The 22,671-nt window shown below is 30.7% G+C and overlaps 1 protein-coding gene across 1 annotated transcript in view; it reads right to left on the bottom strand.

Annotated features, from left to right (window-relative positions):
• The window catches only part of LOC129957539 (cuticlin-1-like), a 128,090-nt gene that overhangs the window by 6,418 nt on the left and 99,001 nt on the right, over nt 1–22,671 (bottom strand). The window contains exons 6-9 of the mRNA XM_056069893.1: nt 12,311–12,459; nt 10,753–10,834; nt 8,084–8,246; nt 2,899–3,076 (exon numbers count right to left, since the gene is read on the bottom strand). Coding sequence (XP_055925868.1) covers nt 2,899–3,076; nt 8,084–8,246; nt 10,753–10,834; nt 12,311–12,459 — 572 coding nt within the window. The remainder of the gene's footprint in view (nt 1–2,898; nt 3,077–8,083; nt 8,247–10,752; nt 10,835–12,310; nt 12,460–22,671) is intronic.

Here is a 22,671-nt window from a genome sequence, read left to right as displayed (position 1 = left end):
AGAGATATTGAGGTTTTAAACCTTCTATGTAGATCTACAATTCTATGCATTTAAGGGTTAAAATTATATCAAATCCCAAAAATCTTAATGTCACTTTTAGAATCTAAAATAAAAATTTCTTTTTCGAAATTAAGTTTTTAATTGGTTAAAAATTAAAATTCGATTGTCCCGTGAGCTGTATTATTTTCTCCATAGTATAACTGAAACACTCTCTAATAATGCCAGTGCGCCAAAGAAGCGCCAACCTCTTCGCCAATCCAAAGTACGGCAGTACGATGCTAGGCTACAAGACTGTGAGCATGTAAACCTACCGACTTCGAGAATTAATGATGTTAAGTTGTAAATTTAAGTATTGGTTAAATGTAGAATTATCGTTATGTTATTATAAGTGTAATGTACAGGGTGTTCATTAATTATTGTCGCGGTTTCCGCACCTCATAACTTTGGAATAAAAAATATTATGCAAAAACCGATTACGTATTCGTAAATTACAACTCAAAAAATTTTATTAATGATATTAAAGTGTAAAGCTTGCACAATTTGCACTTTGTAGGCATTTAGCTGAAGGCGATTATGTATTCGTAAATTACAACTCAAAGAATTTTTTTAATGATATTAAAAAGATTAATGAATTTGCACATGGCTGCCATTCGTGGCTCGTAACACATCGAGACGAAATTCGATTTCCCTTTAAGTGTTCTCCAGCATTTGTGGGGTAACAATTTGGATCGCAGTAACAATTCGGCGCTTCAGTTCATCAAGGGAGGGCACGGAGTCTTGTACACAATGTTCTTGACAAACCGCATAGAAAGAAGTCCAGCGGTGTTATATCTGGTGATCTCGGAGGCCATGGGATTGGTCCACCTTTTAAACACCACCTGTCGGGAAAGTTCTCGTCTAAAAAGTCACGTACAATCATGCCCCAATGTGGGGGTGCACCATCCTGTTGAAATATCACATCTGGCTGATGTTGCTGCATCAGAGGAACCGCATGCATCTCCAGCATGTCAAGGTATGTCACGGAGTTTATTGCTGTTTCAGCAAAGAAGAAAGGCCCAGTAACTTCAGTATGTGATAAAGCACACCAAACATTCACCTTTGGGCTATCTCTTTCCAATTCTCGATAATCGTGCGGGTTCTCCGAGCCCCATATTCCATAGTTATGTTTATTCACTTTTCCTGACACATGAAAAGTGGATTCGTCACTGAAGAACCATTTCTGAAGCTAATTTTCATCATCCTCAGTTCGAGTCAAAATTTGTTCAGCGAACTCAAAACGACGCAGTTTATCATCCGGGTGTAAAGCTTGCACAATTTGCACTTTGTAGGCATTCAGATGAAGGCGGTTATAGAGAACGTTCCATATCGTCGTATGCGGCATATGTAACTGCACAGCTGCTTGTCTCGTTGATTTTCGTGGACTGCGAGTCAACGTTTCTTGGATGAGATCAACATTTTCCTGCGAAGTGCTCGGTCTTCCCGCTCCCTTTCGGTGCAGAACGCTACCAGTTTCCGGACATTAAGTTAACCAGCGTCTGGTAGAATTATCCGAAGGAGGATCTTTCTTGTACGTGGTCCTGAAGCGACGTTGAGTAGTTATGACTGATTTAGTTTCGAAAAATCACAATACACACACTGCGTTTTCTTGCATGGTCGCCATTTTTATTTATGACGTCATAATTACCCAGACTGCAAATGCGCTAAGATCGCATTGTTGCCACGTAAAATTCTTTGAGTTGTAATTTACGAATACGTAATCGGTTTTTGCGTAATATTTTTTATTCGAAAGTTATGAGGTGCGGAAACCGCGACAATAATTAATGAACACCCTTTATTGTATAATTGATTGTCTATTAAATCTTTTTTAATTGTTAGAGCCCGTTTTCATGCTTTGCTCCTACATAACCAGATTAAACTTAATCTTCTGAAAATGAGTTTTTTATTCAACTAAACACCCTCAGAATATTGGAGATGTTTCTAGATTACCGGTCAGTTTTGTATCTAATTACAAATTCTGTGTTTGGCTTAATTTTATACTTTTAAGTTTAAAATTAAGATAATTCAATACACAAACATCTCAACTAAAGGGTAAACTTCCCAGTAGAAGCTCAATAACTTTTTATGGTGAATTATTAATATAGCTGAAAAAACATTTAGTCTAAAAATAGAGTTTATTTAGTCGGACGGAACATAAGGAAAGATAGAATATAAAAAGATTAATATATTTGCATTTTTTTTAAAAAAAGTCATTCTATCTAAATATGCGGAGTTGTTAAAATTAAACTTCCCCAGCTTCGAACACATTGAAGATCGATATCATATTGTTGAATTAATAGTTCACTGGGTCAGTGTTCACTACGTAAGTAAGAGGTTGCCATTTTATCTAAAGAACCCTAAATTATAGAAATTAAAGTGTCACATTTGGCATTTTAAAAGTGCCTCCAAGCCATAACAATTTGGAAAAATAATCTCTTTTTCATTCTTTTAGTGGAGAGCTAAAAATTTTGAAATTTCTGCTGTTTTGCGTTAGAAGATGCAGGAGCCGTGGTGACCTGGTGGTGAGGTCTCAGTTTCGGAACCGGAGGGTTTCAGGTTCGAGGCCCAGTTCTACCTAAGAACCATCGTGTAAGCGGATCTAGTGTACATTGAATCCGTCTAGATCAAACGTCCTTTCACTGATGTGGTGTGGAAGTTTGGGGATGAGGAGCCAGCCCAGGTGTCGTCCTCGTCATCTGACCGTGGTTCAAAATTATGAGGTCCGTCCCAAAAATAGGCCTAATGTTGCTTTAATACGGGGCATTAATATAATTAAACTAAACTGGAAGCTACAGCCATACGATAGACCCAAGCCAACTGTTTTTTGATGTTTGATAAAAACTGCAATGTTAAGGAACTCACCGCTTGAAGACTTTTGGTCGTCTACTTCGCTGACGTAGAGACCGGAGAACACCTCAACGCTCCTGTCCCTAGCATGCACTTCCTCCAGTCTGAGGGCCTGCAAGTTGCCAATGTCTTCCAGCTGGTCGGTACTCCTGCGCCTTCTGCGGATGTTGAAGCCGCCGTCGCAAATAGGAGGCTGCAGGGAATACAAGGAGAAAAAAAGGTTTATATTTCATGATACTGCACTAGAAAATATTTGCAATTGTACAAAACAGAAAATAGTTTGTTGCATATTAAAACTGGTCAAAATTGATTCTTAAATTGATAAATAAATCTTATAGGAAAGTTACTCTAAGAATTATTTAAAATTTATCAAGCTTTGCGATCAACATTCAAGTCAACATTATACTAAGCGTTTATCCCCTTTTAATTTAGTTCGAAATTTGATAAATATCTACAGTTTAAATATTAAAACTGTTTACCAAACTTTATATACCTAAGTGTGGATTAAATTTTATATACCTAAGTGTGGATTAAATGAATTCTGACATTTATATGCATAAAAAAATAAAAGCCAATAGACGATCAACTCCTTGATAATTTATCTTTGATAAATTGATAAATTATCCTCCTCGATAATCCTCCATTTGGTTCCAAATTTAGCTCGGATTGACATTACAGATGCTAAATTTAATTACTAGATTTTATTTTTCTAGCTCTTTACGCGTTGTATTTATCATGTTCACTTCTACTCGAATATACGGAGAGAAGACCCCCCCCCTAACCACTGAATGTATCTCGTTCAAAATTTAATAGAGATCTATAAATTTGATGTATATAAAAACTTCCTGTAACTTCCTAAACTAACTATATCCTTCTAACTAAAAACGTTCTGTCCTTTTAACTCGAAGCGTTTTTAAGTTACTTTTACAGACAGACGAATTAAAAAATTTTTTTTTCTCGGATTCAGAGAGACAAGAAATGTGAAGACACGTCAAAATCTCGTATTTTATTTTCGACGACTGTATTACCTTGTATGCAAGAAAGCAGATAAAGTGCGATTGGTTCATAAAATGATAAGTTAATTTCATAAAACGTTTGAATATAAAAGTGTTTTTTTTTTATAAATCTTTTAATCACTATTGTTTATTCTAAAAAAATCCACTATTAATGTTTTCTCCTCCGTTTCCCATCTTACTTTTCCGCGAGCCATTTTCCGATCGTGACTTATTTTTAATACCGACATTGAATTATTTTTTATATTTTATACAATATGCTGATGAGAACGGAACAGCGAAATATTTTGTAAGAATCAAAAATAAATATATCTCTTCCCATACAAACTTGCAAAGCAACAATAATAACAAAAAAAAAAAAAAAAAATCCAGTAAAGAGCATTCTAAGATACTTTCTCACAAACTCCAACATCGTGCAGTTTAATTAAAACATTTCCAACGAATCATTCAAAGTTTTTGTTGTCATTGCTTTCTTTCTTTCTCATAATAACAACTCTATAAAAAAGCATCTTTGCAGATCCGAGCAGCTCCACACACTTGTACATTTTATTGACTAGAACAATATACCTAAATGCTTTTTTACGAGCCCCAACAGCGAAAGCAATCTTGCCTGGAGGTCAACGCTCGAGAAACTTATTGCGGCAACAAAACAAAAGCCGATTAGGAAACTCTCCGAGTATTTTGTCAGCAGAAAATGGCCTTAACCTTAAAGAAGGAAAAAGAACTTTCACAAACTCATCTTTGAGAACCTTTGCATCTAAAGCCTGCATCCGGACGATTCCAAATCGATATTCGGCCCATTAGGATAATCGGCGATTTGAACAAAATCAGATTCGAGCCATCAACGCTTCGACATGAATGAAAACCAGGGGCGATTCTGTCTGTCTGAGGCCCATCGATACAAAGTTGCTTGTTAACAACTTTTTGCCATTTCCTTCTTCTTTTTGGACATTTACATAAAGTATAGGACAAGACGCTTTTCTTGCTGTCCAAGCTCAGCAGGGGGCAATGATTTAATGAATCCAGTTCTTGTGATAATGCCCTTTTAGTGTGTCGGTCAAAAGGTCATATGCGTCAGGCAAAAGGGAAATTCATAATGCTGCAGATGCGTATGAGATGCAAAACTCCTTGGTAAAGTCACGCCATCCATTTTGTTCGATGCATTATGACGCTGCTTCATGAAAATAATTTTTAAAATTAATTTATTTGTATTTAAAGCTGTGAAACAAATGCAAGAAATTTGAAAAATTTATATATTCCAGATATTATTAAAACTTTCAGCATTTAGGTATTGTGTATAACGAAGTATTGTCATTCGCATCATTCAAAACTTCAATGAACTCTTAAGAACATATAAATAAAAAAATGAATCTCTCTTTTTTAAATCAATTATTTTATTGCAGATTCATTATCTTACGATTTAAGGTTTATATTTTTTTAATTTCTTGCAAATGAATTATTTGAAGCGAAAGTATTGCCATCATCAAAAAAAATTCGAACTATAGAATCTCCAGGGTTTCAGACCTCATTGAGTTCGAAAAACACATGTTTAGAAAATATCCGTCTGTCTGTCTGTGACAAAAATAACTCAAAAGCGATTTGAGGTGTGCACTTGAAATTTGGTATGTGTTCTTTGCGTCAAATTTGTAGATATCTATCAAAGTTTCTAATCTTTGAGGCCGGAGAACACATATTTTCTAATTATGTCTGTCCGTCTGTGAACACGAAAAATCAAATTTGCTTCGAGCTAGACGCCTTAATATATGATGTTTAATCCAAATGGGAAGATTTCTATCACGTTTTGATCGAAATGTTTTCAAAAGTATGTCTATTATATTTGAAATGTCTGTATATTTCATACTATCAAATATATGTCTATTATATTTGAAACGAAATCAGATGAGAAGTTCACTTCTGTTGGTATGCTATATATATATATATATATATATATATATATATATATATATATATATATATATATATATATATATATATATATAAAGTTTTGAACCAGTTTTCAAGCAGGTTTTGAAAGGTTAATATTCTTTAAAATGAATATCAGTTCAAAGCCCATCGTGATTTCTAATTGGATATTCTGGATAGAATATTCTGGAAATGATAATGATATTCTGGATTTCCACCTTCTAACCCGTAGCATGCGTGATATCTAAGTTTTCAGCAACTAAATTATAATTCGTAAACTTCAATCTTGCAGTTTCATTGTACGCTAATTGGAAAATGAAATTATTCAATAGGAAAAACATGTTTGTCGTCAAGAATGTTAAATAAAAATGAAGTATCTGAGTGTAGCGAAAAATAATCGAAACCTGCTTCTTGAATGTGAATTTGACACTCCGTGTTGTTTTAATTGATTGTGAACTCGACTGTGGACCGAATTTGCTGAATAACATTCATACAAAAATTTTTTTCTCTTTTTTCATTCTCCCCCCATTTCATTGCCTTGCCATTACTCTATTAATCTGTTATGTCTGGAGGTTAAGAACCTTGAGTTCAAGAACACCGTGACACTTCACTGAAATTGGCAAATTTAATTTATTGCGCTTTGTTTCCTAAGATATTTGAATTATGAAAGCAAATCAAATAAATACATGTGGGGGCCTTAGACATATGACAAAGACTCAGATGGCCAAGAAATTAGATGTCTCTGGATGTCAAAGAACTCTTAAAAACTCCAATCATTTAATCTTCTATTAAGAACATTTTGTCAAAGCTCTTGTCTTTAATTCTCTTCTAATACCAATATGAGCGTTCTCTCGAGAAGGTCCTTTGTTGTTGGCAAGTGTCCAATATCATCAAGTGTCGTTTATTTCTTCGTGCTAGGTGGGGTTGTTTTTTGGCGGCCCCATCAAGTTTCCGGTATGAACTTTTTCTAAGTCGCGGTATTACTTGCATATGCTATTTAATTTTCTGTTACTGTGGGTACCTCAGGTAAGGAGGAGATTAGAAGTTGCCATATAAATAAGCAGATTCTCGTTTGGGGGTGGGTTGGTTTGTTTCCATGCCTATGTCAGGTCGCAATGGCGGATATATGGGCTGCATCGTAATGGGGACCATTTTGCATTCATCTCAACAATCTATTTACAGTTGTGATCGCCCGATCATTCAGATTTCCCAGGAAGTTGCGACAGGGTGGAGATAGCTCCTTTTGCGTGTATGCGTTTTAACATTTGATCAACGTAATCTGAAATATTTCATGACGTGAATGAAAGGCATAAATGATGACCACCAGAATCTTGGTTTTAAAACAGGGGATACTGGGAAGGCACTTAATTTGTTCGCTAGTGTAAGAATTTTGAAAAGGGGAGAAGAATCCAGATTTATCCTCATCATTTGACCAGAGTTGAGAGGTATGTACCATCTGACCATCTAGTTGAGAGTTATATCTTAAACTGACTACTCCAACCAGCCCTGGGGCACACGGAAAAATCTGAATGACTGGACAGCAGCAACAGAAACACTGGTGGGAATTGTGGTTGAATCTAAGGGCCATCACCAGCCACGGTACAACCCTTCCCTTGGAAAGTACGTCCCGTCATCAAAGGGAGGAGCCCACCCCCACCTTTTTCCGCACCTACCAGGGTGATGAGAACTAATCACCAAGCCGATACTTCTCATCCTCAATTATCCAGAGAGATCTATTTGTGAGGTCCAAATAAAATTAAAATATGGCATCAATATGACTTTACTCAATATATCTTATATTTTACTGCACTAATTCATTAAACCATTAGTTATTCAAAACATTTGCTATAATAGCTAATGAGGAACTTTTAAAGGCACACTGGTGGCAATGTACTTCGAACAGGGAATCGGAAATACGATTTACCGACATGACAAATGCTTGAATCTTCACTGCAATTATGCCGAAAAGTAATTTTGGTAACCCTAACTTGTCGAAAAGTAACCTTAACGTTTGGTAACAAATTCTATTTGTTCTCTACTCCTGTTTTTTTATGGTCCACTGGAGCTGGGAAAATCCCTTCTCACTCTTGTAGGCCATAGCTGCTTCAACCTCAAAGTAGGTTCCTTCAAATGTTTCATAAAATAACCTATTTACATTCTTATTCTAGCAGTTTTTTTCCGTTAAATTAGAAAGACTGCTTACATGATTATACACAATTGCTTACTGCTGATTTTGTATGAGCAATAATAAAGCTGTAACTCACCACATCGTCGCATCCTCCTGAGTTCTTGAGACACATCTTGACGTTGCACTGGTAATAGACAGATGAGGTATAGGGGAATTTATGAGCCTGGAAGGTTACCCTGGCTTGGGTTTTGTTGTGCACGTACTCGAAGGGGCCCATGATATCTTCGTCTACTGGACATCTGAAAGCAATAACAAACTGATTAGCGAATAACTTTTATAGTTAAAGGATTCAAACACCCTACCAATTAAAATATGAAATAAAATTACTATCAAGGGAGATCCACCGAACATTAATGACAGGATCTTGATATCATTTAACGAAAATGGTTGGAGGTTGGACAGTAACCGTTTGCTATATTTTTTCAAGATTACGACAACTGCTTTCCTTCCTATACGCGCTAGTACAATCAAGGACGATGTTAGGAAGTGATGAAATGATTGTATGCGTTTGTAAAACCATTGATTGTACGCGCTAGTACAATCAAGGACGATGTTAGGAAGTGATGAAATGATTGTATGCGCTTGTAAAACCATTGATTGTACGCGCTAGTACAATCAAGGACGATGTTAGGAAGTGATGAAATGATTGTATGCACTTGTAAAATCATTGATTGTACGCGCTAGTACAATCAAGGACGATGTTAGGAAGTGATGGAATGATTGTATGCGCTTGTAAAACCATTGATTGTACGCTCTAGTACAATCAAGTGGATGTCAGGATATGACCGGAAATAATTTTAGTCAGTTCAAGCTTCGTTTCTGTTAACTGTTGGTGGTACAAAATTATGAAGTCCAAAATAATCTTTGCATTATTTCAAAATAATATAACTAAACTAAATTTGCAAAATGGATGGCATCAGTGTTTTTAAGATTCAGACAAAGTTATATTTTAATCCTTAATATGAGGAAATATATGCAGTACACTCTCGAGTATCCGGTTCGTGACTTTCCTGCTTCCGTACTATCCGGCCTAGTTTTCTTTTATCGTAATTAAATAAGGAAGGCAAGGCATTGCATTGGCAACATTGCCAAGGCATTGGAAGCGAGCATCCTACGATCCACCTACGTGTCGTGTGCAAAGTACAAGTTGTAACAGCAACAAAGCAGCGTTGTGCTTGCTCGTTGTTCATTGTTTCGTCTGTGTGCAACGGATCTCAATTATTGACACTGTTCTTGATTATAATTTCACAATACGTACAGTATTCGCAAATTGTTCTTAGGGTATGCTTAATGTTTTTTTAAGTAACCACAGTAAAGATTTCAAAATGGGTGAAAAACGAAAAAAAAATTGTAGTGATTATGAAGGAGAAAATTACGAACTGTACAGCTACTGGACTCTGGTGTAACAGCAAAAAATATAGCTTCGGAGTTAGTAGTTGGGAAAAGTGCAGTGGAAAAAAATGCAACAGAAATTGAAAAGTGGTGTGTTGCACAAGCTTATAGAATTGGAATAAAAGTAAGAAAAACCATGCTCAAAGGTAAGCATAAAGAGGTTGAGGAAGTTTTATTTTTGTGGCATGAACACTTAAAAGGGAAAGGTGTATCGGTAACTAAACCAATATTCAGAGTTTACTGGCAGCGATGGATTGTTAAAAACTTGGCCTATCCGGCCTGCCCTCCCGCCACATTAGACTGGATACTAGGGAGTGTACCTTAAGCTGAAAATTTTTCTGATGAAATATTGCAGTACACTAATGCTCACAAAAGACCACTCCATGCAGAATCTAGGCCGATACATCAAGCTAGATATTGTATTTTGGATACTATTATGGTCTCCTAGTAGCGATTTTTAAGAATCAAATGCATTTAAATTGAAAAAAAAAACAATATTTTTCATGGTTTATAGTTGTTCGAAGCTCTCTCTCCACCTACTTCCTTTAAACTTCATTTAATACTACTGGAATCAGATCAATCAAATTCGACCTGCGGCAATCGCTCAAAAGATAATGACCATAATATTCGCTGAAAATATGTAAACCTCGATAAAGTATCATTTTTTTAAAAAAAACAATCATAATAAAAGACTTCTGGTATCAGATTCAATGTCCAGAAAACATAAACAACTTTGGATTCGTCGTTAGTAACAAAACAGAACTATAATTTTGATTGAAAAAAAAATAATAAATCAAACAATGCATCTTGTTTTAAAATTTTAAGCACATCTATAATTAAACGTTATCATCAAAAAAAAAATAATTTACCCTATAATCAAATATTTCAATTCATTACAAGTTTTAATAAACTCTATCCTTTCTCTGCAATTATCTGCTGAAAGAATGAACACAAATATTGCGTCATTAAAATCGAAGTTAAAAAAATGACACCGCCGGTTGCTTTAGATATTCATTCTTAACAATTCATTTTATTCATGTAATTAAAAAAACATTCATTTTATTCATTCAATTAAAAAGAAATTGTGATTACAACTCAACCCCAGACTAAACAAAGCACCATTGTTTGAGGTCAAGTCGTTTCAGTCGACGTTCAATACTGAAGGAAAATCGTTCCAATATAGCTCCAGGAATGATAAGTAGGGGGGGGGCAATGTAAGTTTCATAGATGCCGATTCCGTCACTTTCACCCTTTTGTATCGATACCATTATGGATCTTTACAAATAGACTACACAATGGATAATCAGGGTCGTTATTGTGTGTTAGCTCGAAAAAGAAAAAGTAATAACTTACCCTTCGTTATTGATAAGCGGTTGTTCACCCCAGTTCAGTCCATCTCGCACTAAGCAGTTGGTTACCTTTAGGCCGTAGGCATCTGTAAAATAATAATAATAAAAATTAAGAATAATAACAAAACACTTTTAAAAGACAGTCATAATATGTTCTACAAATCTCTACTAAAAATAAAAGAAAATATGTTTGCATTGTCGTTCTATATGTCAAATCTTTTTGGCCTAGTGTCACCTCACTTGATATAGAACAAAGTTTTCAAGGGAGAAATGTACATCTTTGAGCAATTATTTAAGATTTTAATTAATCAAAAAGTAGGAGAGATTTGGGCGTTTATATTGCGATAATTGCCGCACATATTGATGCCCTATCTTAATTTCTACTCATTTCAAGATTAAAAATTTTCTTTTTAATGGATCATTTTCCGTTTAAAATATCTCCAAATTTTGAGGATTTTTTTAAAAAACATTTTTTTTATAGTTTTAAACAATGCAATGAAATCGAAACTGTTTTCATTGCTTCATTAAAGTTCACAGAGATTAAGAGATAATGTTTTAGAGATAAGAAAATTTTATATTAGAGACATGTTTAATCAAAGATAATAATTTTCCTTCTAATGTTAAAAACGAAAGATTCTTCTTTCTTTTGAGAAATCGGAAAGCGAAATTATATTCCTGCAAAACACGAAGCACAATCTGAAAAAGATTACTCAGAAATTAATATTAAATTTTAGCTGTATTACTATGTTAACTCGTCTCCATTAGAACGGTTCCTATCGTCTTAAAAAGAAAACAACAAACTTTTTACTTTACCTTAGTTTAACTACCCAAAAATTTCTTTTAATATTCATAAATTTTTCGTAATTTATAAATTCGTAATTTCGTTTTTAAATATAAACTGAAATAATGAAAATAATATATTTAAAGGAATTTTATAGTTTCATTAAATTTTCCGCTCATTCTGTCTCTGGTAAAATGAGGATTAAAATATTGCTTTCTTTGTTCATAAAGGTATAATTGCTCAACTCTTGCCTGGTCAATCAGAGGCAAAAAAAATAATAAAAGAGATTCCGCTGCTGACCGAGGGGTCGGACGACGCGTAAGAATTAACTAAACAAATAAAAATTGTTTTATTATGCTTAAAGCATTATTATTTACATTTTGGAAAATGTTTTTATATCGAGCAGCATAAAACTTCATCAGTTGGCGGTTAGTGAAGTTCTAAGACGGAAGTTCTATCGTGCATCCGAAAAGTATCTTTAAAAAAATCGATAAAAACGAATGTCAAAGATTTTTATTTATTGATTTTTATTTTAAAAAAATAAATAATCAGTTTTTTTTTTCTGAATGGCATCAGATCAATGATTTGTCGTTCTCATTTCAATATATCTTTCCCCACAAGAAATACCACAAATTTCATTGAATATAAATCTATAGCAGAAGCAAGATGCAAATTTCGCAATCAAATCCTTAACGGCAGCAATTTATGAATGATATAATACGTTTATACGAGAAGAAGAGTTTTGACAACAATGAAATCGGTCGAATTGGAATTTATTTACCTTGAAAATCGATGCTGATTACTAAACTCAAAAGATCTCCAATTTTGACGTTTTCAGCAATAATCCCGTCCTCTGGTTCTCCTTGGAAAATTTTCATGGTGCAGCTTGGTAGCGGTGCAGTAGCTGTCACAGGAGTAGTACCGATCATGCTAAAGAAAGAGAAATGCAGAAAGTCATAATCAGTTCACCATTAACAATAATCCATCAGCAGAAAAATCAGAATCAATTCACAATTACCACTAATCAATCAGTAGAAAAATCATAATCAATTCACAATTACTAACAATCAACCATTTAAAAAATCATAATCAATTCATAATTATCAACAATCAATCGGAAGAAAAATCATAATTAATTCACAATCACCAACAATAAATCAGTAGAAAAATTAAAATCAATTCACAATCACCAACAATCAACTAAATAGAAAAATCATAATCAATAATCAATGTTTTCTAATTAAGATACAAGTAAACAAATATTGCAGTTAAAAAAACATTTTTTTTTCGAAAAACATTTTTTTTTTAAAGTTGGGATTTAAATGTAATTCCCATTTTAATTTTATATCCAAAAACGCAATTTTGCAATCATATCATTCTGACTAATTTTCGTCCATCTGTGAATACAGTAATTAAAAATGTATTGAGGTTTTGGTATGAGGTTTTTATATCGCTGTTTTAGATTTATGTCATATTTCAGACACAATCAATTCAGAGAAAATTCTTTTATTTGTACCAAATTTCGCGTGAAGAAAATTTACTTGAAGAATTAACTCAAAATGTTTTAAATGCATATAATTTTGAAAGAATTTTCCACCAGAAGATAAACATTTTATTTAAATAATTTTGTAATTACTTTTTTTTTATGGATGATACATGCAATAATAGAATTCGAATTTTTTTTTTTTTAATAAAAGAGAATTATTTGAGTAAAAATGAAGAAAAAAAACTTGAAGTTAAAAATTCTCTTAACTTATAACACATTTACACATGAAGAAAAGTTGGTTTACCATACATCGGAATTTTCAAAACAATTTCGTTAAAATAAGGATATACTTCTTAAAAACATTCATAAGACAAATAGAGAAAGCAAACTTTTGACAGAATTAATAAAATGTTATTTAATATTCTTTGTTTTTAATATCAAAACAAATATTTCTTTTTTTTCCTTTTATCAGAAATAAAATAAGGCATTTTAAGTAAAATAAGAACAACATTTTCAGATTAAACGTACTTTACGTAAATATTATTTATTTATATTGAACTTTCCATTTGTGGAATATCAAAATAAAATCAAAGTACAATGGGGAATACTAATATCAAACAATCAACACACGGATTTATCAAAATAAGCTTATTTGAATTATTTTTATACTATTTTAATGTTGAAATTACCTTTCATTAAATGATTAAATTAGTAAAATTTGAATAGTTAGTATATAATAGTTAGAAAGTTGAAGGCATGGCAAAATCTAATTTCAACAGAATATCATTTTTTTATATTAATATTTTCATTTCAAAAATTTCAAACTTCATTTTAAATAAGAAAAGATTATATAAACTGAATAAAATAACGTGTACATTGAAGTGTTTTTCATTTAAAACAAATATTTTTATCTTAAATTGGAGCAAATATTTTGATTTAACCTGAGCGCTATATTTTTTGGCTCATATTATGTAAATAAGATTGAAATTTTGTAATCAACTTATCACTTACTTAAAGAGCTGTTGCCAGAATTTTGAAATTTTGCACACATGTATACTATTAATAACTGAGCATCATTTTAATTTTTGCCAAACTTAATTATTAACCGGTTAGCTTAGTTATATTTTTATTCTATACGAATGACATCATCAAGGAAAGAATGAATTCATGAAAAAAAAAGGTTTTTAAGTTTCAAAATATTTATAATAACTTACTAGTAGAATTTTGAAATGTTGCATGATTTTATATATATGTACATCATTCAGAACAGTAGACAATTTCAATATTTCCAAAACTTAATTATCAATATATTAATTTAATTAGATTTTTATTTCATATAAGTGTCATCAAGAAGTAGTGAATTCGCGGAAAAAAACGATTTCAGTATTCCAAAATAATTATAGTTATGAATTTCATATTGAAGATTAAGAAATTAAATAATTCAAACACTAATTTTATTTTTTAATATATCAATAAAATAATTTTTATGACTACTTTATATTAAATTTATTAAGGTATATTCTCAAACGAATTCTAATGATGTTATTTGCATAGCAGCTAATTATATCTTTTTATTTTTCAAAAGTAAAATTTTACAGACAATAAGAACATTAAAAAGAATACTAAGCTGAAATTCGCTTTAAAATCTAATTGCCAGTTGGCCACTACCGCGCAGGAGTAAAATCAAATAACTATATAACTCTGAATAAAAGACTCACGGCTGTTTAAAAATTTTCTCTTTATTTTAAACTAGCCGCCTTTGGCGACCAGCCGGTTCGCCAATCTTAATGTTCGTTAAAATTTTAATAATTAAATATTTTATGCAATTTCTACTTTAATAGCTTCTTCATCAAAATATTTTAAAACTTCAAATTTTGATATATAATTCACTCATAATATTATAAAGGCCTTCAGTCATAACGTGATATGTATCTCTCTAATTTTCTGTTAGCACCCGTAGAATTTATGCTTTAAATTAAAGTGGAAAGAATTTATCTTCAATTAATATAATAATATTTTTTACTGAAACAAAGCATTTTTTTAATAATCTGATTACTGAAAATAGAGTCACTGAGCGTTTAAACTTTATGGGCACTAAAGAATATCTTTTTAAATTTATGTAATATCTCAAGAGTTGGTCAACAAAATTTTCTTAGATTCATTATGAGCAGATTGATTAATTAACAATGTTTAAATTTAAATGCATCAAACACTAAGAAAATAAAACGAATCGTTTAAAATAAACGGTTGAAAACAGGTTTTAAAAAAACTACTTAAAAAACGATGTGCTTAAAACTATAAGCATATACAAAAAATATATAACTAACATAAATACAATTACTTCTGTCTTATTCAAATTGTTCCAACATAATACGTTGATAAATTCCCAAAATATAAATCTTCTCCAACTACTTTTCACCAACTTATGTGCCCTCAAATGTTCCCAGACTCAAAAACCCGTTTATAGTCTCTTTTTAAAGTTACAAATTCTTTTTTTCCCGTTTATCAAAACATGCTGGGCACCAAGTCCTGTTTGTAATCCGTCCAGCACGTTTAGAGAAGAACAATTTGTTAAGAAAACAGCGACTTTCATTCAGCAAGCGGAAAATTCTGTTTTTGCTATTTCATCATAAGTTCCCTTTCTTCTTCTTTCTTTTTCTTCTTTTCACTTCGCTTTTTAATCTGAAATCGTTTTCATCCATCTCGTCCTTTTGTGCTGTTCTTTTGCGCGGTTTTGATAAATAAAAATTACATATTAAATATAATCAGCAGGAAGAGCAAGGTGCAAGTATTTTTTTCCCACGATGAAAATAATATTTTTAAGAAGATTTTCAAGAAAGAACGTTTACAAAAGTGGGCTCCGTTTGGAGCGAAACCGGATTTGGCTATTCAATTTCATACATATGCTTGTCATAAAATAACTTTTGATATTTATAAATCTTTAGAAAACTGGGAGCTCTGAATGATTATGGCGGAATTTAAAATGGTTCTTCAAGATCTGAATTCTAGATTTCTGAAAATGAAGTTGTTATTGCACTCACGGATTTTTGAGATTACTGATGACGCTTTTCTTGGAATTATTTCAATGTAAATGTACTGATTATTAACTATTTTTTCGACTTCCAGGCTAGTTTATTTCTATTTTAGATCATGAACGATAAAAGCACAATTTTTAAATTGCCAGGTGGAAACTGTAGTACGAAACAAGTTTATTATAAATAAATGTTATTTTTGAAATTGTCGAATTAAATTTCAGTGAATAAATATTTTTTCCCAATCATTTCTAAAATTACCAAACGATACTTAGGGAACAGGAAAGCGCATTCTTAACAAGTATTATTATTTTAAATAACAACAGAATTTAATTTGAATGAATAATTGTTTTCAGGAATTTATAATACTACCAAAATGGCAGAATAAAACAAGCACATTCTAAACAAATGATATTTTTTAACGAATTCCAAATTTTTTTCAGATAAAAATCAGTTAACTACTATTTACCAAGAATATCAGCAGTTTTCAATTATTTAATAATCTATTCAGGCATTTGCTGTTAGTATTAGGCTTAAAGATTAATATTTTTATTAATCTATCGTACAGCGGATAATAAAATTATTATTTTAGTGATTAGCATTCGAAATCTTTCTGGATAAAATTTATCCCTCTATCAAATTCTGAAAATTTTTGTACGTTTATGACAACATGCATGCCTAAAAATGTTTATGGCTGTTTTCTCTGAGTTTCCTTTTTTTTAATGGTACAGAAAATAAAAAGGGATTTTAGACAAAAATTCCTTTTATTTTTAGAATTATTTGAACGCAATTCGACAAAAATGACCAACAAATATATGACCAATAAGTGACATTTCATCCAATTTTGATGAAGAAGTAAGCTAAATTTTATGCAAGAAGTTGACTCCAGTTATTGCGTTCACACGGACAGACAGGCATGGTCATTTTCGTTGTTCTATTCCTTTTCGTTATTTTTGTTATTCTATTTCTTCGAATTTTTGAGTTTTAATGTTCACTTACACAAACATAATTTTTCCAGACTTGATAGATATCTACGAATTCGGTGGGAAAAACTTAGTTTGAATTTTGCTATTTCGTTATTCTATTCTGTTTCGTTAATTTCGCCATTTTATTTCGTCACGTTATTTTTGTAATTCTATTCCATTTTTTTTATTTCCGCTCTTCTATTCCGTTTCATTATTTACAATAAGCAATTCCATTTCTTATTTTCGCTATTTTATTCTGTTTCGTTATTTTTGCTATTCTATTCTGTTTTATCATTTTCGCTAATCTATTCGGTTTCGTTATTCTATTTGTGCAAATTTTTGAATTTTAATGTTCACATACATGAAGTTAGATAGCAATTATAATTCCAATGGCGTTTTTTACATAAAATTTCATAAAGTATTGATACTCATTAAAATTGCCGAAATATTCTGATGATTAGTAGTAGGTATAGGTACAGGTAGGTAAAAGTAGTCATCAGATCACTATTCTGATGACTACCCTTTTTTTTCAATATTTAAAGGCAATAAAAAGAAACCACCGATCCTAAAACATTTATTTAAGCAAAATTTTATGAATTTAATCCTACACAAAATACGGAAAAAAGAATTGTTTCAGTTTCCTAAATAAGCTATTGTTACTCATAGAGTATATTAAAATATAGCTGATCAGTTGGAGACTTTTTAATCAGTATTAAAAGGAAAACAAATTAATGTTGTTCTATAATACAATACGAAAGAAACAATACAAAACAGTAAATAGATAGAATTATAATTAATAAAAAATGCTCCTCAACTCGACGGTTAGATTCATACTTTTTCGAAGTTCTTTATAAAGTCAAAAACTTTAGAATGCGCAGTGGGAAAAAATATGTGCCGTATATTATTTACTGTTAACTAAATTTTGTAATTTTCAAAAATATTTATGTTTTATGGCATCAAGAAAGTGAAACGTAATAAACACTTCCATGAGGAATTTTTTTTAATGATATAATATTTTTTACTCTTTCGTACCGAAACAGACCTAGTAATTTGAGGGGTACAAGAGAAAAAAAAAGGATTTTGAAGACAATGATTTGATGCACCAGCACAAGGACGTTGCTGTCATTAGTATTTACTGACTCAAATCCCCCACCAACGATGAAACAAAGACATCAAGCACACCTTGTCTCTTCCAGATTTTGGATTGTTTTTTTTTTATATATATATTTACATTTTTTTTATTTCAGAGCTGAGTGGCATCGTTAGACTTGGCAGTAACAGAAATAGACAAAGTAACATCTGGAAATTTCCACATGCTCGAAACTTCTTGTTTATTGGATTGTAACATTACATACTCTTTATTATTAGTATTAAATATTATAAAAAAGTTTTAATGTTAGGTTACTTGACAATATTTCGAATTTATGCTAAAAATCTTCAATATAGTAATTTAAGAAGTTAATTTTAGCTTAATATGTACATAAATGAGATTTTCTTACAATTTTATTTAGCTTGGCATATTTCATACTTGTAAAGATTCTATTTTATAATTGATTTTTGATTCATTGTCTGATGTGTTAAAATATTCCACCGAGGTGTACATTCGATGACTCTGAAATTTCTTCGGCATTTAATATTCTAAATGAAATTAACATAAATTATTTGCTAGTTAATATTCTAATTAAATTTACATATATTATTTTGATATTTTATCATCCATTTATAAACTATTGGCTTTTGCAATTTGATGAACATTTGAAATTAATTAGCGATTAATTACAGTGAACGATTTACTGCTCTGGCCAGAACTTTCGGAGTCAATAGGTTATTTGAATACATACCTGTCACATTTAATTATATCAATAAATTACTTATTATAAATTTTATAAAATATTCAACACGTTTTCTAAAAAAAAAACTTCTTTTATTAAATGTTCTTTTGTGTTTTTAAATTTGAACGCGTTTAGTTTTTAAATTCTTAATGCATTTTCTTTAATGCTTCCAAGATTGTTTATATTCAGCTTTTGAACTCCTGCTGAGTTTTTTAATGTTTTTTAAGTATGATTTCTTCACCTTTTAAATTCCAAATGTGTTTTTAATGCTTTTAAGATTAGATATATTCGGTTTTTATACATTTTTTAATGTTTTAAAGGCTGAAAGATTGCAATACGTTTCTTAATACATTTTTAATGTTTTTTGATTAGCCGTGTGTATATATTCAATTTGTAATACTTATTTCAATGGCTTACTACTTAGAGCTTTCATTTTGTGTGCACATTTTTAATGAAACATGTAAATGAAGTTTTTTCTGTGTGTGTGTGTTTTGTAACGCGACCTGTAAATGAAGGGTTTTTTTGTATGCATTTTCTTTCAAAATAAATAAATGAATTTAATAAAAAAAATTATATTAACATTTATTTATTATTTTTTCATTTGTTTAAAAGATGATTTCAGTATTCCGTAATATTGATAATACTGAATCGTAAATTAAAGATTAAAAGGCAAAATTAATAAATTATAAATTTTTATTTAGCAAACAATTAAAAGTGTCTTAAAAACTATTTTAAATTTATTATCATATTATAATGATGATAAGAATGTATTGAATTGAAAGCTAATACTATCTTCATAAGCTAGAAATTCCATGGCCACTATTAAGAATAAATGAATTTCTATTTTTTTAAAAGTCTGCTTATATCACTCGTATTACAATTTTAATTTACCCAAAATCTTTTCTATTATTTTCAAATTGTTATAATCACTATTGAAAAATATATAGGCTCCATTTTTTTTGTCAATCAACATAACAATTAAAAGGTTTCAGAAAAACACACAACAATTGTAACAAAATAAGTGTAAGTGGCGCCAGTGGCGTAATATGATCATTTTCGCCTTCTTTTTCATTAGAGACATAAAATGGCATTTAGGGCATGGTATTATTTTAGCCTCTTAATCATATTTTCCTTAAGAAAGCATTAGAAACGTTCTAATGTTTTATATAAATCGATCGTCTTATGACCGGCATTGTGGCAGGTATGTCACACCCACCCCCGCCTCCTCCCGCCGCTTCATCACTGAGAAGAACTAAAAGAAAATAATAAGTGCCGGAAATAACAGAAAATAACAAGTGCACAAAAAAAATAAATTAAAAAAAATATTGGTATTAGTATACTAAAAAGTGCTTATTATTTTAATTATAACCTACTTTTAAATTCGTTTATAATTCTTAACCGTAAATGAGATGAAATTTAAAGCATTTTTTTTTTCACTATAAATATGAAATGGTATCACTTGTATCGAATCAAAACTTAGTTCAATTAATTGGTCGATTAACTGATAATTATACTATATAAACTAAAATTAGAGTAAATTAGAGTACTAACATCGAAGGCATATAAAATTTCAAAACTGAAGCACATCCTGAAGTGAGTGAAAATTTGATTGCAAAATGCCATTTTTACATAAAAGAAACAAGAGAAATTAAATAAAAATATTTAATAGGCAAATTGGATATCGAAATTTTTAATCTCCTAACTCGATGATAATCGCTTTGGAAAGCATTAAGTTATCATGAGAATTAATAAAAAATTTAAATTATTTGAAATTCTTAAAAATAAATTATTATAGATTATATTAACTTTAAAATAAAAATAAAATAATGCATACTTTTGTGTTGATTATGATACAAAACAAAGTTTTAATCATTTTTCTAGACATAAAAACAAACAACTAAATTTTCTGTAGCATATATTTATAGAAATTAATTTGAATTAGCAATTATTGAATTTTTGTTTCGATTCCGTGCAATCGAAAATTATTTATTCCATGATAAGCATCTATTATTAAATGCATGATATCTATTCTATTACTATATGCATAAATCTAACGTGAAAAAAAATGAGCTCAAAATTTAAACAATATTTCCTTTCTTTAATTCACAATACAATTTTGTTTCAGAAACGAATTTTTTTATAAATCAATAAGTTATTTTTTATGAGTTGTTTATAAACCCAGCTTAAAAGATGCAATTTTGATAATGATGCAAGTTATGAGTTAGGTCTGTTGTGAAGTTCAAGCATTTACTGTGCTGAAACATTAACTTAAAATGTGTCTGTCATTCAAAATACTTTCTTAAAAAAAAAAAAAAAAAAATGGGCGGGGTGGAGAATTGCCCCCTTCTATTTTTCCCCAAAAAAACTCGTCCTGTGATTACCGTTTTTAAGAAAATTATAGGGACTTTAGAAAAATACCTAGAAATACCGAAGTTGAATTTGATTCATTATCATAGAATGACTTTCTTAGACTAGTCTTTTTTTCTTATTTTTCTTTTTTTAACGATTTTTTTTGGAGGAGGTCTTCGTGCTATAAAATACTGACGAGAAGTCTAATTTACTAAAGGCATTAGGCAAGAGTTGCGGATTAAATAAATAAAAAAAAATGCATCCCAGAATGTCACATTTATTCCTCCTCCCTTAATATGCATGCAAAAATTTAGATTAAAAATATAAGACATCAAATTATTTTAAGATAAGTAGCTATGTTTGGACTGAATTATTTTTGAAAAACGTTATAAAATATTTATAACTTTGGATTTTTGCTTAAAAGTGATCGGAAAGATATGTCAGCAAATTACCAAAATTTTTTTGAAAATTACAAGGGTTTTTTTTTTTTGGGGGGGGGTTAAAATGAAACGTAAAGCAAAATACTTCCAGTTGAGAAATTTACCAAATGATTTGTAAAAATTCTTGCAGATAAATTAAGAAATATATTACTTAATTCTTTGAACTAAGAAATAAGCTGTATTTACTGTTCTTTCTTAAAGCACTGGAGTTCGATTGACAAATAATTGGAGATTTTCGATTTGTTTCATGTTATGAATCTTATTTTTTCGTTAAGGAACTTGAAAGCATGTTGATCAAATTATTGTACCAATTTTAAACAAAAAATACTAATTAGATTTTAAATTGCGAAATTTTTCGCATGAAAATTTTTTCAAAATTTAAATTCTGGAAAATAGCATTTAAAGATGCACATAGCATTAAAACCTATATCATGAAGACATTAAAAAAAAAATTCTTTGTAGCTTCCGGAAGAATGAACACAGAAACAAAATTCAAATGGTTTTATGAAGAAAACTGTTGAGATATGAAAAATATTAAATAAAACACATTCGATATTTTCGTAGGAAATTTGCTTTTTAATGCAGTAACAATAAACCAAAAATGTTAGTTATGATTTGCCTTTTCCGAAAATTTATTTCATAAACATCATCGTGGGATCATGAGGAAAGGCATCACAGGATAAAACCAGTGGAAATGGTCTTCCCAAAACTTTCTCGCTTACTCTCTGATAAAGATTTTATTCTCCCCCATATAATTGTGGAACTTGAAAGACGCGAATGCCTTCTATGAAATTGGCGAACAGTAGTTACGTAACATTGATCTTTGGCGTGAACTGAATCTATCGTATTATCCTTGGAGATTAAACCCTGGCATACGCTTAATATTACCCTAAAATCGAATTTGTGTGTTAGATATGCTTTCGCTAATGATGTTTTTCCTAATTTCCTTTTACTGAATCTATCGTTTTATCTTTGGCGATTAAACCCTTGCATACGCTTAATATTACCCTAAAATCGAATTTGTGTTTTAGTAATGTT

This window comes from Argiope bruennichi, chromosome 11 (genome assembly GCF_947563725.1).
Source record: "Argiope bruennichi chromosome 11, qqArgBrue1.1, whole genome shotgun sequence".
NCBI classification, from domain to species: Eukaryota; Metazoa; Arthropoda; class Arachnida; order Araneae; family Araneidae; genus Argiope; species Argiope bruennichi.
Note: the sequence above shows the minus strand (reverse complement) of the source record. Positions and strands in the feature narration are given on the sequence as shown.